Source organism: Camponotus floridanus, unplaced genomic scaffold (genome assembly GCF_003227725.1).
Source record: "Camponotus floridanus strain SB8 unplaced genomic scaffold, Cflo_v7.5 scaffold27, whole genome shotgun sequence".
In the NCBI taxonomy this organism is placed as follows: Eukaryota; Metazoa; Arthropoda; class Insecta; order Hymenoptera; family Formicidae; genus Camponotus; species Camponotus floridanus.
In genome coordinates, this window is record NW_020229403.1 from 675,366 (window position 1) to 690,241 (window position 14,876).

Below are 14,876 nucleotides of genomic sequence, written 5' to 3' on the forward strand. Positions count from 1 at the left end.
ATTTTGCAATTTTTAAGAGTTCAAAATTTTGTTTCGTGCTGTGTAAATAGTAAGATAAGCAACGGGGATAATAAGGTAATATTTCCCTTGAGTAAAACTGAGTGATTTTTGTCGTGTAGTATTTCAACACTTTCATAAAATCCAAAGCGCTTAAGCAAATATGCTACTTGCTGAGAGAAAAATTGCATCAAAAGTAACGCGAGTGAGGGGCAAAGCGATTGGAAAATCGGAAAATTCGCGGCTGATTGATGAGGCGTTCTGCCAGATGATCGAAAGCTTGTTAACGATCGTAATAGACAATACGCTTCAGAAAGCGTGACAAGAGCCGCACCGTAATTGTGTACTTGCCAGAAGGGAGGGTTACAAAAGTGAATTGCTGGGTCGTGTCACGCGCTACTACGACAAGCAAAAATCGATACCAACAAAGACCTGTTCTGAAATTGGTGTATCTCTTATCTCATTTTCTTCATCCGCTTTGTAGGCTGCTTCTTATTTGATTCGAAGAATACCGGTATTAAATATCGATTATTTAAGATTTATATTTTATTTGTAAAATTAAAGATTTATACATGTTAACTTGTATATTATAAATTATAAATTTTGATGTTACACATGTGTATCTTTTGCTAAGTAAAATCGATAAATTCGTCAGAGAAATTTTGTCGTCGAAATATTTTCCGATATCAGGGCAACCTATATATTTGTCAATAGAAATTGCGTTTTATCGTTCTATTCAGAATGTTCGACAGGTTTTAAAGAGTAAAGCCGATCAGTTGAGCTGGAAAATTTATTGAGACGTATCTCGCCGGATTGGACATTTAAATACATGTCGCATCGCGTCGGTATCCCCATCGTTTCGTCCAGTCGTATCCATCGGTTTCGGTCTTATTAATTATTCCGCGTGGCGAGTGGATCGAGACAGGAGGAGCGATTACTCGGCGGTACATGAAAAAAAATACAATCTTCCAAGTAATTTTGCGTAGCCGGTTTATTTATTAAAAAAAAGCTCGGAGCCCAGCCACCTGTTTAAATCACGCGCATCCCAGGAGCATGTTCTTTCCACCTTTCTCTCTCTTTCTCTTTAATATTTATTAATCTCATTCATGCTGACGACTTCTGGTAATGGCATGTACATACATTGAATGTCCACTCGGTAGAAATCGGACTTTGCAACATTAATATCCACGCTCGTCTCTACCTCTTTTAAGCTAGCAGGGCCAAATTAACAAAATCAAATCGAAGCTATTAAATTATTTAGTACCTATTTTGTATTAATGTGTCCCACTAATAATTTTGTATCCCATGCAATTTTGAAAAAACTGTGACATTGCTTAATTTAACCTTAATATTAAGCTAGCAAGAAAAGACCACAATAAAAAAAAGAAAATAATATCACCATAATATAATACTACCATGAAAACACAATATATAATATATTCACAATATAATATATTCCCTTCTGTCTCAAACAACCTCCAATTGAACTTAGCCCTATCAGTCTTAATGTACTCTTTTCTATCGGCGGAATCAATCACTATTTGTACACTCAACGCGTTTTCAATCAACAAAATCGATAGATTTTCGTTTGCCTCGCAAAAGTTTTGAATAATTTTTTTACTAGTGCAAACGAAAATTAAAAAATTGTATTCCTATGCAGACAATGTGCACTCAAATCGTGACGAAAAAGTCAATTATTTTTAATATTTGAATGCTACTTCACGCGTCTAAAAAATTAAAATTTCATAATACTTAGGAAAATTAAATTTATTCGTCGTCTTATCACGGTTGTAAATTTTCTTTGTTTTCCATACTTTCATATTAGTTTGATTGATAAAACCTATGGAAATTTAAGTTTAACCTCTGACTCGTGCGAGAACGAACTTCTGATCGCGATCCTTTCTATAGAATTTCGAGAATATACCGCGCGTGCGAAAATCATTATTTAAAATGTAAATATTTAAATTAATCTAGCAATTTTTAATTGATAACATTTTCAATATTTATCTTCGAGCACGAAATTTATTTCGTCGATATTACAATGTTATGACTTTCATCAGTAGTATAAAAGATCATATGAAAATTTCGAACCGGTGAAAGTAGTGGTAGGAGCTGCAAAATTATATGCGAAAGATTAAGCTATCGTTTTTTTAATCGTTTTACTATCTTAACGTTTTATTTACTATAATCGTTAATCGTAATCGAGGCATTTAATATTGAAGAAAAATATCTTAGCATATTCTTAGCATTATCGAATTCTAAATTTAATAAAAATATTTTTACATTCTCTCTTATAATCTAATACACTATTTCTTCATTTTTTTGAATAAATAAAAATAAATACAAGTTGCAATCTTTTTCAAAGATAGTAACTTATCTAGACTATTTATATAGTCTTAGTCAAGTATACGATTTGTCTCTTTTTCAAAAATATGCGAAATCTGCACTGCAAATTCCAATAAAGAAGAACTTTTAAATCTTTCTTCTTTTTTTGCACAAGAATAAATGCAATATAAATAAAAGAAAAAATAAAAATAATTTTCATGTCGAATTATGGTAATTTTCTACTAAAGATCCTAGTAAAAGTTCATTTTGTGAAAAAAAATTTATAATCTACTGCAAAATTCTGTCGCATGCGCAGGAAAGGAAAATTGAGAGAAATTAACCGATGTAGCCGTGTGTATATGTCGAGCGATAAATTAATAGCAAGCGCAAAAGGCAGTATATAAATTTCTTAATCAGTTCGTACCGTGACTGTCTCAAGAGGGTACGTGCAATTAAACGATTATATTTCCAAGTCACCGCATAAGCGGCCGCAGCTTTGAGGGTCGTCTCGACAGGTTTACACGTCAAAGTTTGCCAAAGACTCTTCAGAACCGGTGCATCGAACCTTTGCGATGTAAGTTTCTCTCACTACTGGTTGTGCAGGTGCATCGAATACACAAGACTTAAACCCACAGGCTGTAAATATTGGGCGTAAGTTTACACAGTTCATGATTCACGATATGAATTGGTACACTTAGCGCTAAAATTATTTAAAGGAAACATGCGCGATATATCGTTCTAATAATTACGAATAAGTAAAAAATGAATAGCCAAAATACGTGACTAATAGTCAATTACTAAAGCGTCACATGCTCACTGTTCATACGAATTCCAAAACATCCTGGACACTTCGTGCGAATGTATAGGAGCACGAAAACCGAGTTGAGTCGAAGGGAGGGCATTAGGGGTGATTGTAATTTCACACATGGCGTAACGCACTGGTCTGTCACCCTTCGCCTCTCGGCTTACGCCCTGCAATGCGAGAAGCCTTCCGCGGTTGTACTTCCTCCATCCCTCTTCGTCGCTCCAACACCCGCGTCATATATTTTGTTGTCGTCCGCTGAACGCACCGAAAGCAAGCACATGCCATAGAATATCTCTTTCCTCATCCCTTTTCTTTTTCCTCTGTTTTTCTCTTCTACTTGTTTTCCATTTATTCATCTCTGTATTGCTATCACGAGCAACTATTCTTATATTTCGTGGCAAACAAAACCGATAATGTAATTGTAATTATCTACCGATGGCTCACAGCTGATTAAAATTCGCAAGTGGAAACTGCTTGCTTAATGTAGCGACAATCAATTATCTTAAATAGGTCATTACATAGACATACACAGTAGACACGTACAGTAACCTCAGAGAAGATAATTGTGAATATAATTCAAAATTTTATTAAGAAAGTTAATAAACATATAAATTTGACATATAGAAAAAAATGTGAAAATCTTATATTCTTAAATAAAACAAAAGACATAAAAAATTTTTTAATAAAAATTATTTGTCTTTTTCTCGCAGACAGTCCTTTAATTGTGATTAAATTAATTTAGAGAATAAAATAGATAATTTGAAAGAAATTAACCGAAAAGTCCTCAGCGTAACTAAGCTTAATGTACTTTACGGGAGTAAATTTCTTCCTGCATAAGCACGCAACTTGTCCTTTGAGCGACTTTAAAAGATTCACGTTGGAGCTGTTCGTGCGCTCGTTTCACGAAATTTCTCCTCTTCACTGCACCTCATTCTCGGTGATATTTAATATCTCAAAACTGTCGCTGTGAGTGTGTGCGTGTGTGTGGTTGCTCGGATCACGCGGAATGAGAGAAGGCGAGAGGAAGAAAGCGGAGGAAAAACTGGCGCGAGTGGTGCCTTATCAAAAATTAAAATTTCATTCGGCCAAACCGAGTGGGCGCTATCGAGATCCTCTCGGGGAGGGTTCGCGATAGTCTCTCGGAGAAAGATACCGGAAATGATATACCGGAACGGCGTACTCGGTATAAGAGGCAGTAAGCCTTAATCGTGAGAAACTAACTTGGACGAAGTTTCGACGAGGCTACCTCCGCTCGCCCTCCGCGTGCATTGTTCTCGTTTTTCCTTCGAATTTATGGCGCACTCCTGCGGCCCTTTACACCCCCGCCCGCGACTCTGTAAATCTGAATTTTCTAAATCTGGATTTATCGCGGTTGCGCTTCCCGTCTATAATTTGCAGCACGACTTTCGAACTCGAAGTTGCACACGATAAAAGATTCCTCGTGCAATCGTCGAAATCTAGAGACGTTCGAGAGGTCAATCTTCTCGAAGCAATCTCAGATTTATTTTCAAAATCTTAATTCTTTCGAATTTCTGTATAAAAGAAAACAATATATTAATTACATATGTTACATTTAAATTGCGATTTTCAAATTATTATATTAAATCGCGTGTGTTTATTTTTCTATGCCATTCAATATCAAATTCTTTCACTGGTTAATATTTGAAAAATTCAAGAGATTGAACGGTTCGAGGAGTCAATCTTGAAATCCGAAACTTCCCCACGTCCCACGAACTCTGCTATTTCAAGAGGCGCAACTGTGGATAATCCGGATAACGCGATCGTGCTGGACAGAATCGCGAATCGGTTGTATTGGGATTGGGGCCAATCCGATGTGCTGGCGGTTGACAATTGGCGGCGTGGCAATGATTTCCGATGAGCAGGGTTGGGCAAATGTGGAGATCCTCACCAAGCAGGACGTGCGTATAGCTACCGGGCAGAGCGCGAGAAGGAACGGGTCGCATCCGGCGTTTGTGGCTGGCGGTCACACGCGGATTCCGTCCGATTTCCCTCGTTCCATCCGATAATTTTGCAAACGACCATTCAATCCCGATTCTGGTCTTCTCCCTTTGTGGTTTCGTATTTCGCTCCTTTCTCTTGAACCATGTATCTTGGCAATATATGGTCCGTCGAGGATTTCCTTTAACCCATGAAATTTTTCACGCGAACCCTCTATTTTAACGAAAGTTGGCAAAATTGAATCAACAAAATGAGTATATTGCTTACAAGAAAATTAATTTAACAAAATGAAGTATTTTAATAGCTAAAAAATAAGATAAAAATTACTCTGATCGAGAGAGTTGAATAATGTATGATGGATTTCGATAAAAGTGACAAAATTTTGCCAGCTTTTACATACGCGTTTTTGCTGCGCCACATCGATATGCCGGAATGCTAAAAACGTGATAATGGGTGCAGATGAATTCATATATCGAGAAAAATATTCCTACATATCATGCGCGATGGAAAAATAATCGCGATTTGGAACGATACATATGATGTTTATCCAAGCTTTTTGCTGTAATATCTGCTTAAAAATCAAGTCTCTTTTCGATTTTCGAATCTTTTAAAAGACTGCATATTTTATTACATCGATAACGGGAAATTTTCACAAAAAATAACACAAATTTCTGTGTCGTATAAAAATGTAATCATAAAATGAAACATTTATTTGAAACATTTATTGGAAAATAATAAAACACGATGCAAGAAAATAAAGATGTTGCGAAATATTTTACTCTAAGTACTTTATTAATAATGCACAAAAGAAATTTTTTGTCACTGTGTATTCGAATTAATAATTAATTTAATGATTTATAATTATATAGATAATTCTATTATACTCGTAGATAATCCTATCATATATTAATAGCGTTTCGTATGAAGTCCGAAACAATAATTTTCCGCCTGCCAGAGATTATAGAGTCAAGGCACATTGAGTCTTTATTACGCCAAAAAAAAGAAGAGAGGAATGATAGAAAAAGACATCTTCGGACGCAGTACGATTAAAAAGTAACCGGCAGAACGAAAGGATCGACGTTTTGTTCCGATATCACTGCCCGAAACTATTCGTGGTCAATCCTTGTGCAATCGCAGAAGTTTCTCATTCTGTAGAAGGCAGGTACATTTTTCTAGTATAGCGGGACAAGTATTGTCCGTGTGGCAAGACAGAAAGATGCTTTCATAAAGCGACGCTTTTCTTTTTGCGTCCTCGTCCGCGAATCCAATTCTTTCTTCCCCTTTGGTGCCTTCGCTTTTGTTCTGTCGTACCTTCTCTCACCTCGCTCTTCTTCCTGCCGTCATTTCGCTTTCAAGCACTCTCCTCGATGCGATGGTAGATTCTTCCTCGTTTTTCTCGAATTTATCTTTTTTTTACTATGAAGGGTTAATTTTTTTACTTCCTAATTGTGGCATACAAGTGTCTAAGAACAGCTGTGTTGCCTAATGACAACTTGCGAGGATATTACTTTTAAAATCAGTTGTTGCCAAAGAAAAGAATGTTTATCCTGAATATATTTTTTCGAAGTTGACAAGAAATTTCTTTATAAAGTGCTCAAAATAAAAATAATTAATTTCGTTAAATATATTTCTATTCGATTCGCGATAACACTTTTAATCATTTATTTACAAGCTGGTTTATACGCGTGCGAACATGGCGCATTCGGAAATTTAAATCACCATGGAGTGTGTTATCTCGCAGCTGCGTTCCTTGCAAAAGGAGCTCGCGTTTCCTCGAGAATTCACCGGAGAATGCTCGAGTGAGAATTTCTGGTAGCTGATGGGAAGTATAACTCGTCCCCGAAGTGCAGTAACCTCGGCGGAGGAGTCCCGAGCCCCCCCTCTCTTTCTCTCTCTTTCTCTTTCGACTGCATCGCACGCGAGAGAAGGCCTTATGATCCGTGCAAAATGAATGCATTCCCTCCCCATCCCTCTCGAACTGAGGTGCATCCTTTTCGTCTTTTCTGTCGAGCCATTCGCTAAATCGAGCACGCCCGTAAACCGAAGCGCAGAAATTTCACTTGAATCTTTCGGGAAACCCGTCACAAACATCCCGCAGGCTCTCTTTCTTACCTTACCTGTCTTTTATTTTCTTCGAGCCGAAATAAAATAATGAAAATATATTTCGACGCAGGTTCCTAAAGTTCAGCTTTCTAAAGCGCAAGCATTGCGTGAGATATATGAATATCTTTCTCAGATAGTTACTTTTGAAGCTGATATACTTGCGGCGAGCGAATAGAGTTCATAATGAATTTTAAATTAAACATTAGCTGCTTCAGTTCATTTACATTTAATGCAATTTAACATGTTAATTAAATAGAATATATTTAAATTTAATGTATTTGAAACACAGTTCGATATAAATTACCATAACATTATATAATTTTCTAATCATCCAAAAACAATTACTTTCCTAGTCAATCATTATCTCGGTTGAGCAGAAATAAATTTTCAATTAATTATGTATTGATTAACATACAACTTTATCTAGATATTTTAAATTTATAAGATCGATACTTTCTCTCTTTTTCTTTATACGTCTCTTTAATTATTTTTAAGACAAAAGTTAGAAAGTCTTCGAAGAGCCAATTAAATAGGATTGTGACTGCGAGCAGTCTGCCAGAACTGGCTGGCATGTAATGTTAAACAGCTGTTTGTAATATATTATTTAGACAAGATCCTGAAGCCACGGCACCGCAAGAAGCAGTGATCGAGTACCCCTATGCGTTTTCCAGAGGTGCCACGTAGACGGGCGGTAGAGTAGTTACATCCGTTTCGAAACCGGGAAAACATCCCCCTCAATGAGACGATGCGGTTACGTAGTTACTTCTCTCCCCGGTGCTGTTCTCTTGGCTGTACTTACGTGTCCCGAACAGATTACAAACGACGAGCGCGGTATTACAACCCGCAAATTACGCGCCTCCGTTTGCCACCTCCCTTCGCTAGTTTCCCCGACTGCTGCAACGCAAATGTGCCGGTCCAGGACCGGTGGATTATATCCTGACTGCGAAAGCTTCCAGCCTCCACCCTTTCGTATTCCTCGAATGCGCGGAGAGCCGGTTGACATTTTCGAGATTGGACATATTAACCGTCATTAGAGTAAACGATCCAAGGTATTTGTGTAATTGGTATTATGGAGAATGACGACTCATAAGACATCATGGAGATATATGTGTAGAAATAATAAGTTTTAATTAATTTAATGTCTACTTCTTTTTATGCATTAAAATAATAGTAGACATATGTATATAAGTGATAGATATAATTATATATATAAAATTCTCGCAAAAAATTACTAAATAATAATACAAAATATTTATAAACTATAAATATCGCAATAATTGCAACGGATTTAATAATTTAATTATAATAAAAATTAAAGGAAATAATTCAATGTTTGAGCGAATGAAAATTGGAATGTTGGGAGCAAAGGAAAACATGTAATTTTCACATGGAAAGTAAACGTCGTAATACACAGGAGAGTATTTCTTTCGTTCATAAATTACAATATTCGTGGACCACCCTCGTTGTTAAGCGAATGCGTTTTTCGCTGTGTGGAAGCTGCGCAAAATTCATTTACGGAATTAATACCGCGGATTTGGTTAAACGAAGAATTACTGCGTGTCGCGCATCTGCCTTAATTGCGCGAACAATATTATTCGCGTGTTGGGAGGCCGATCCATAGGAATAACGGATAAGTTTACATCGCTATTCTTTCGCTTTCAAATTAACGAAACCAAAATCAATTAGCGCATTTTATATAAGAGATTTTATCTCTTGCAATACTTTTTTTACACGCATCGGAAATATTTTATCATCATTTAAATATATAAAAATTGATAACATTCGTAATTTAAAAAGGATAGAATAAGCTTTTAAAATGTATATATTTTACAAGCATATGAAATATATAAATATTCTTTTCACAAATATAAGTACAATATACAATATCTACATTTAACATTATTTTTATTTTTATACATTATAAATTTGTATCACAAATTGTAAATGTTATTTCTATAAGCAATAAACGGTACGGTATCGTGTACAAAGATTTAATTTTGCGCTGCGGTTTAATTTTCTGGAACACTGGATTCTGGAACATGGGATGCTACATGCGTATCCAAAATCCTCAATGCGCCCCAGGGTGATCCTTTTCGCTTTCTCAGCCCGTAATAACGCGGGAAAAGGAGTCTGCGTATTACGTTTGATTAATTAATTTACGCCGGTGGAACGCCGGATTATACGAACCCGAGGGCTACAACCTCTCCTCCTATCTCGCTTTTCTCGCAAAGAAACAAAGTAAACAAACGATTCCATCCGCTTTTCCAGCTGCCGTTATACACCTAATGGCATTAACATTAACCGGGACAACGGTTATGCAGGCAAGCAGGTAATTGCATCGTGTAAATTTGCTAAACAACGTGCCGCATTTCACACGGAGATATGTTTCTCTCGAGATAGTATCTTCATCGTTGGAAAATTGTATAAAATTCATGTAATTATTATTCTTTTAACGTTTCCATTTTCTAAATTATACTTTTTGAGATATTATTTAACAGTTACAAGAAAAAAATAAATTTATTCTATTATATATTTTATTAATAATGACAAAAATTAATATTAGTTTCATTTTAATATTGAATTTTTATAAAAAATATTAAAAATTGAATAAATATCTTACCTTTATTCTTGATCGTCCAATTACAAATTTGTTCATTTATAAAACAAACTTTTTTTTAATATAATTAAAATGTTATTTCACACAAATTCGTGTAAAATAAAATAGAACTTGAAAGATCGCAATAAAAAAAAAGATAAAACAATTGTAATATATCGCTGGACACGATTTCTAAGATAATTATGAATAATTGAGAGGAAAGAGAAAGATTCTGAACAGAAAGAGAGAGAGAAAGAGATGCGCTAGGAAATGTCTACTACGAGAAGGGTTGTTTTCTCGTAATTTTCTGTTAGAAAAAACAGCACATCGGAACGTATTCACGAGAAGCGTGAGAATTAGTATACGAGCATTAGTTTTTGCGAATGTGAGAGTCGAGGAACGAGTTGCATCCGCGATGCATCTTCGTGCGCCATATTTCACCGCGTGAGGTTTGCGAGTTCACATTACCAGAGGAGGATCTGTTTGTTTCAGTAGGTCTGTAGAGCGGTGAGAAATATAGGGGTGTTCGCACACGAATGTCGTTACAAACGGCTGCAGCAACTGCAGTTGATACTAATCGGCGGAGTCGTGGGGTGGAGCAATTAATGTTAATATTAGACGGAATAATTATGCACAAATATCACGGGAAACTAAAGGAGTGGTAACATACAAAATTAGTACACATGTTCTGGTATTAAGTATTTATTACATACAAGCATTTTTTACAATATGAAGTATTTATTTCTTTTTTTTAAACATGACTGATGATATTTAGCATTTCTTTTCGTTATTGTATATTTAGAAACATTCTCTCGTACTCTATTTAATTATTATTATTATTATGTATTCTCTTAGAATAGTTTTAATAGACTCTCAACCAAATCTAATAAAAATAGTATATGTGTACACGAGACGCAGGGGATAATATACGGTGTTCAAACGATTAATAAATATATTTGTCAAAAAAGAGAAGGGAAAACTAATATAAATAGCTTGATACAATAAATCATAACGAATGCGCGGCGATTATGGCCTGTTATAGAAATTTTACAGGGCAAACACAGAGGCAATTTCTCGTGTGAGAGAACGAGTGATAAAACATATATCAATAAATCTATTATTTCAAGCTGTATAATGCTTTTGTTGCTTTGAGACATTCTCGGCGCGTAAACAGTATTACTCGCGATGCAACATGCGTCTGTATAAACACACTCAATAATACAATCTAAAACGATCAATAACTGTCGATAAAAATATATATCAATAGTTTATGAAAAAATGTACCGATCATTCATAGACAAAAGAATCTCTCTTCAATCCCCGAAAAATAGGTCACAATATTACGCAAATGTGCGAACAAAGGAAAAGCTTAAATTTGAACCGAAACGATAGTAATAAAAAAATTTCAATTCATACTACATGTATAACTCGATGAATTCTTTATATAGCTATAATAAAATGCGCATAAAAGAACGGGGAGAAACGGGAAAGGGAATACATCTCGCGCGCAAATGTACGAGAAAAATTGAATAACAAACGTACACTAATTCTATCTTTCTCTCTAGTCTCGACAATCATCTTTCTCGACCATGTTTTCCGAATAAAATCAGGGTAACAGAACTCATTTTTCTATCCTCGTTATTTGTTGCCAAATTCTACGTGATATTGCACGATTTACAATAAGGTAAGCACAAAATATAAAATATGCTATATCGATATCATTGCCATAATATGTTTGTAATGCAAGTAATGATAAATAACTCGCATCTCTTTCGGACGTTTATATTGCAGTGATATTTGCTGTCGCATTATGCATTAATATTGCAATATCAATTGTATTTTTCTTCGTCGAGTAAAGCGCAATTAATCCCTTCCGTAACATTTTTCGTGTAACAACTCTTAGAATTAACGTTACTAGATCGTCACTTCATTAACTTATGTAGCGGCTATCTCACAAAGCACTCAACTCATCGTCATTGTTATCATCGTTATCATCTTCATCATCACAGCTAGAGAATTCATGCTCGATTCACGAAGAAACGTAACAATAGCGAAGTCTAGCGGAAACCTAGAGTATACCAATGGTACGTAGGCCTTCTAAATGAAATACGATAAAAAAAGAAAGAGAAGAAAAGAAAATAATAAGATTGCTTGACTAGTGAGCGCACGCCTCGAAATCTGATATGGAAGGAAAGTAATTTTCTCTTTGTCTAAGGTTACTTACTTCCATGTCGTATCCGTAGAATGTCTCTCGCATCAGATGCGATAACGCGCTTAGATCCACTCGTCTATCATGAAATTGTTACAGGACAGTACCTCGCTATGCTATCTCTTATCTTAAGGACATTCTCTAATCTGTCGTTTTAGCAGATACGTTCTCAGCGACTTTAATCCGACTTTAATATTTCTTTTCTTTTTTTTCCTTGTGCTATATAATTGTATTTTCTTCGCGCGATTCTAAATTCTTTCGTCTCTATTGATTAGTATCTTGAAAATTTTACTTGTAATTTACATACGTATATGTGCGGTAAAGATGAAACCATACGTGTATGTGAGAAAAAATTAACTTCATGTCGATTTGTTATTGTGTAATATGTCTGTGTATTCGAAAATAATGTGTTACAAATAGGCCTCAACCCCTTCCAAAGGTCCTTTCAAAAGTTACCTGTTTACCTAATAGCGTACTACGACACACAGATTGAGTGTCCACTTTTGCTGTTGCATAATATAATAATTAATTAATATTATATATTATTTTACACTTTTATTTTCCCGATTAGGACGCTCAAAACTCGATACGTGAAGCCCGGGGAAGGCCTTTATCCGATATGGCGTCCTTTTTCGCTCCTCTTAGATATCCTTTCCTCACACGATACATCGCACGCGACAGCCATTATTTACACTATTAGAAACGATCTCGTTTTGTGTATAGCTATCGCTCGTCACAAGCAATTTGGTTACCGATTAACCACCTGCTTCTCCTCCATTTGTCCGGGAACGTTTAAGAGACACTTTATGAGAGTAGATCTGTAGGCAGAAAGAGAGAAATAGACAGCGTTTAATTCATTTTTCAAAAATATCTTTCCAATTAAAATGATATAGTCTATTTAGTTATAAATAAGGCAGAGTTCAAAATACTGATATATGATTCGATTTTTTTATAAAAAAATTCAATGATGAAAAATATTTCAATAAACTTGAGATGTTCTACATATGGCTAAATCAAGTTTGGTCTACATACCTGGTACTTGATTGTTGTCCTGTGGCTTGTTTATGAAATTGTCTTGGAACGGATTGATGTTGGCGTTAGCAGCGGCGGGTACAAAACCCATTGGAGTAAACGGCATCGCCGTCGGATTTAGATTGGAGTTGAGGGTATCTTCGTTTGCCAAATTAGGTGTCAGTTCTAGTATCGACTCAGTATTGTAGCCGCTACTGTTATTACTCAGAGTATCGAAGCTCGACAGGTCTAACAGGTTGGTCACGTTGTTTTGCTTGCTACAAAACCAGTCAAGGAACAAAAATACAAAGACTAAGTTAACAGCCAGACAAACCGACTAGGGACTACGACTTAAGCGACTATTCACAATCACTAACACGAAATCGCTGCCGCTAAATTAACTAAGCCGACTGCGAGCGATTCGTTAATATCAGATAGTTAAATTACTAAAATGAAATTAATTTGAACTTTGTCGAATAGGAACAGCGCGGTTCTAGATAAATCTAAAAATATTTCATTAAACTGAACGATATAAAGCTAGATGAGATAACTAAATAACACATGGATAAATATATATGTATATATAAAGCGCTTATTATATGCATCGTTTTTCTATGTCATATATCATACTGACTGCTTTTTAAATTGCGAATTTTAAATGCCACAAAAGGCAACTGTTTTGATGTAACTATCAAAACAACTATCGCATAAGCGATTAAATCTAATAGAAATTATTTTTGTATATCAGTACTAACCGAAATAGTCCACAACCTTTTGTGGTCCTTTGTGGTGAACATAAATCTGTATATGACCGAATAAAAAAATTGTTGGAATACAACTAATATGTTACATAATATTTCATCAATGGATCGCAATAGGTTTTCGTTTAAATAAGATACTATGAAAACCAGTTCATTAAAGAGATACACGTCAACTTTATAACCATAATAATTATAATTTGCTAGAACATATTATACAGCAAAACAGCAAATACAAATCTAATTACATACAAAATTAAATCACAATTGATCACTCGTCGAGTTACACGAAGTAGTAAAAAGTACACGAGAAAAAAATTCATGCCGCGTTTAATTTCTTTCTTTTCTTTTTTTTTATATCTGTACCTTTGTGTAGAATATGTGAATGTGAAAGTGTTGTGAATGTGTATAAGGAGTTCTTCTCACAAAAAGTATTATATCGGAAAACATGTAGAAGTAAATAGTACATAGCAAAAGTAGGCAGTAAGTTGACATATACCACTTGATGGTATCCAATACATAAGCATATGAGGGACGCAGACAATTATTGTGCAAGGAAAAGAACAAGCCACACCATATCAATGTTAATTGGTAACATGCATTGGTGATTTGCAAAGTTTGTTGCGAAAATCAATCGCACTTACGGTATACATAATGGGTCAGTAAATGGAAGAACACTTTTTAATATCTAATTGGAGGAAAAAGTCACAGAAAAATACTCAGCAAAGATGATATATTTATTAAATGTTATAAAATAAAAATATTAATTGTTATTATTGCCTTTCCTATACTGCAATTGCGATATATTGTTATTCTGCTTCTAAAATCATATTAACACGATTCATCCTTGCTGAGTTGGCAAATGTATTGTGAAATCACAAAACGAAACGTTTCAATGAGTCATTAAATTTATACTGCTGGTCTCTCTTTACATTATGTACACTTTTATTTATCGTGTGATTTAATGCTAACTGTGTAGTGTTGATGACTCTCTTCATGCTTCATGTACAATATTACATGACGTTCTTCCAACTCGCTGACATAATTCCTAAAAATAATTGTAGTACGTACGCGACTAATTTTCAATAATCCTAGCTAAAAATAGCATATTTG

At 35.1% G+C, this 14,876-nt stretch overlaps 1 protein-coding gene across 41 annotated transcripts in view; it reads right to left on the reverse strand.

The window, feature by feature from the left end:
• Window positions 1–12,366: 12,366 nt before the first annotated feature.
• The window catches only part of LOC105248276 (MAP7 domain-containing protein 1), a 149,777-nt gene continuing 147,267 nt past the window's right edge, over window positions 12,367–14,876 (reverse strand). For all 41 annotated transcript variants that reach the window (XM_025409571.1, XM_025409569.1, XM_011253004.3 and 38 more), the window contains 2 exons: window positions 13,027–13,283; window positions 12,367–12,812 (listed from right to left, as the gene is read on the reverse strand). In XM_025409571.1, coding sequence (XP_025265356.1) covers window positions 12,799–12,812; window positions 13,027–13,283 — 271 coding nt within the window. In that variant the 3' untranslated portion in view covers window positions 12,367–12,798. The remainder of the gene's footprint in view (window positions 12,813–13,026; window positions 13,284–14,876) is intronic.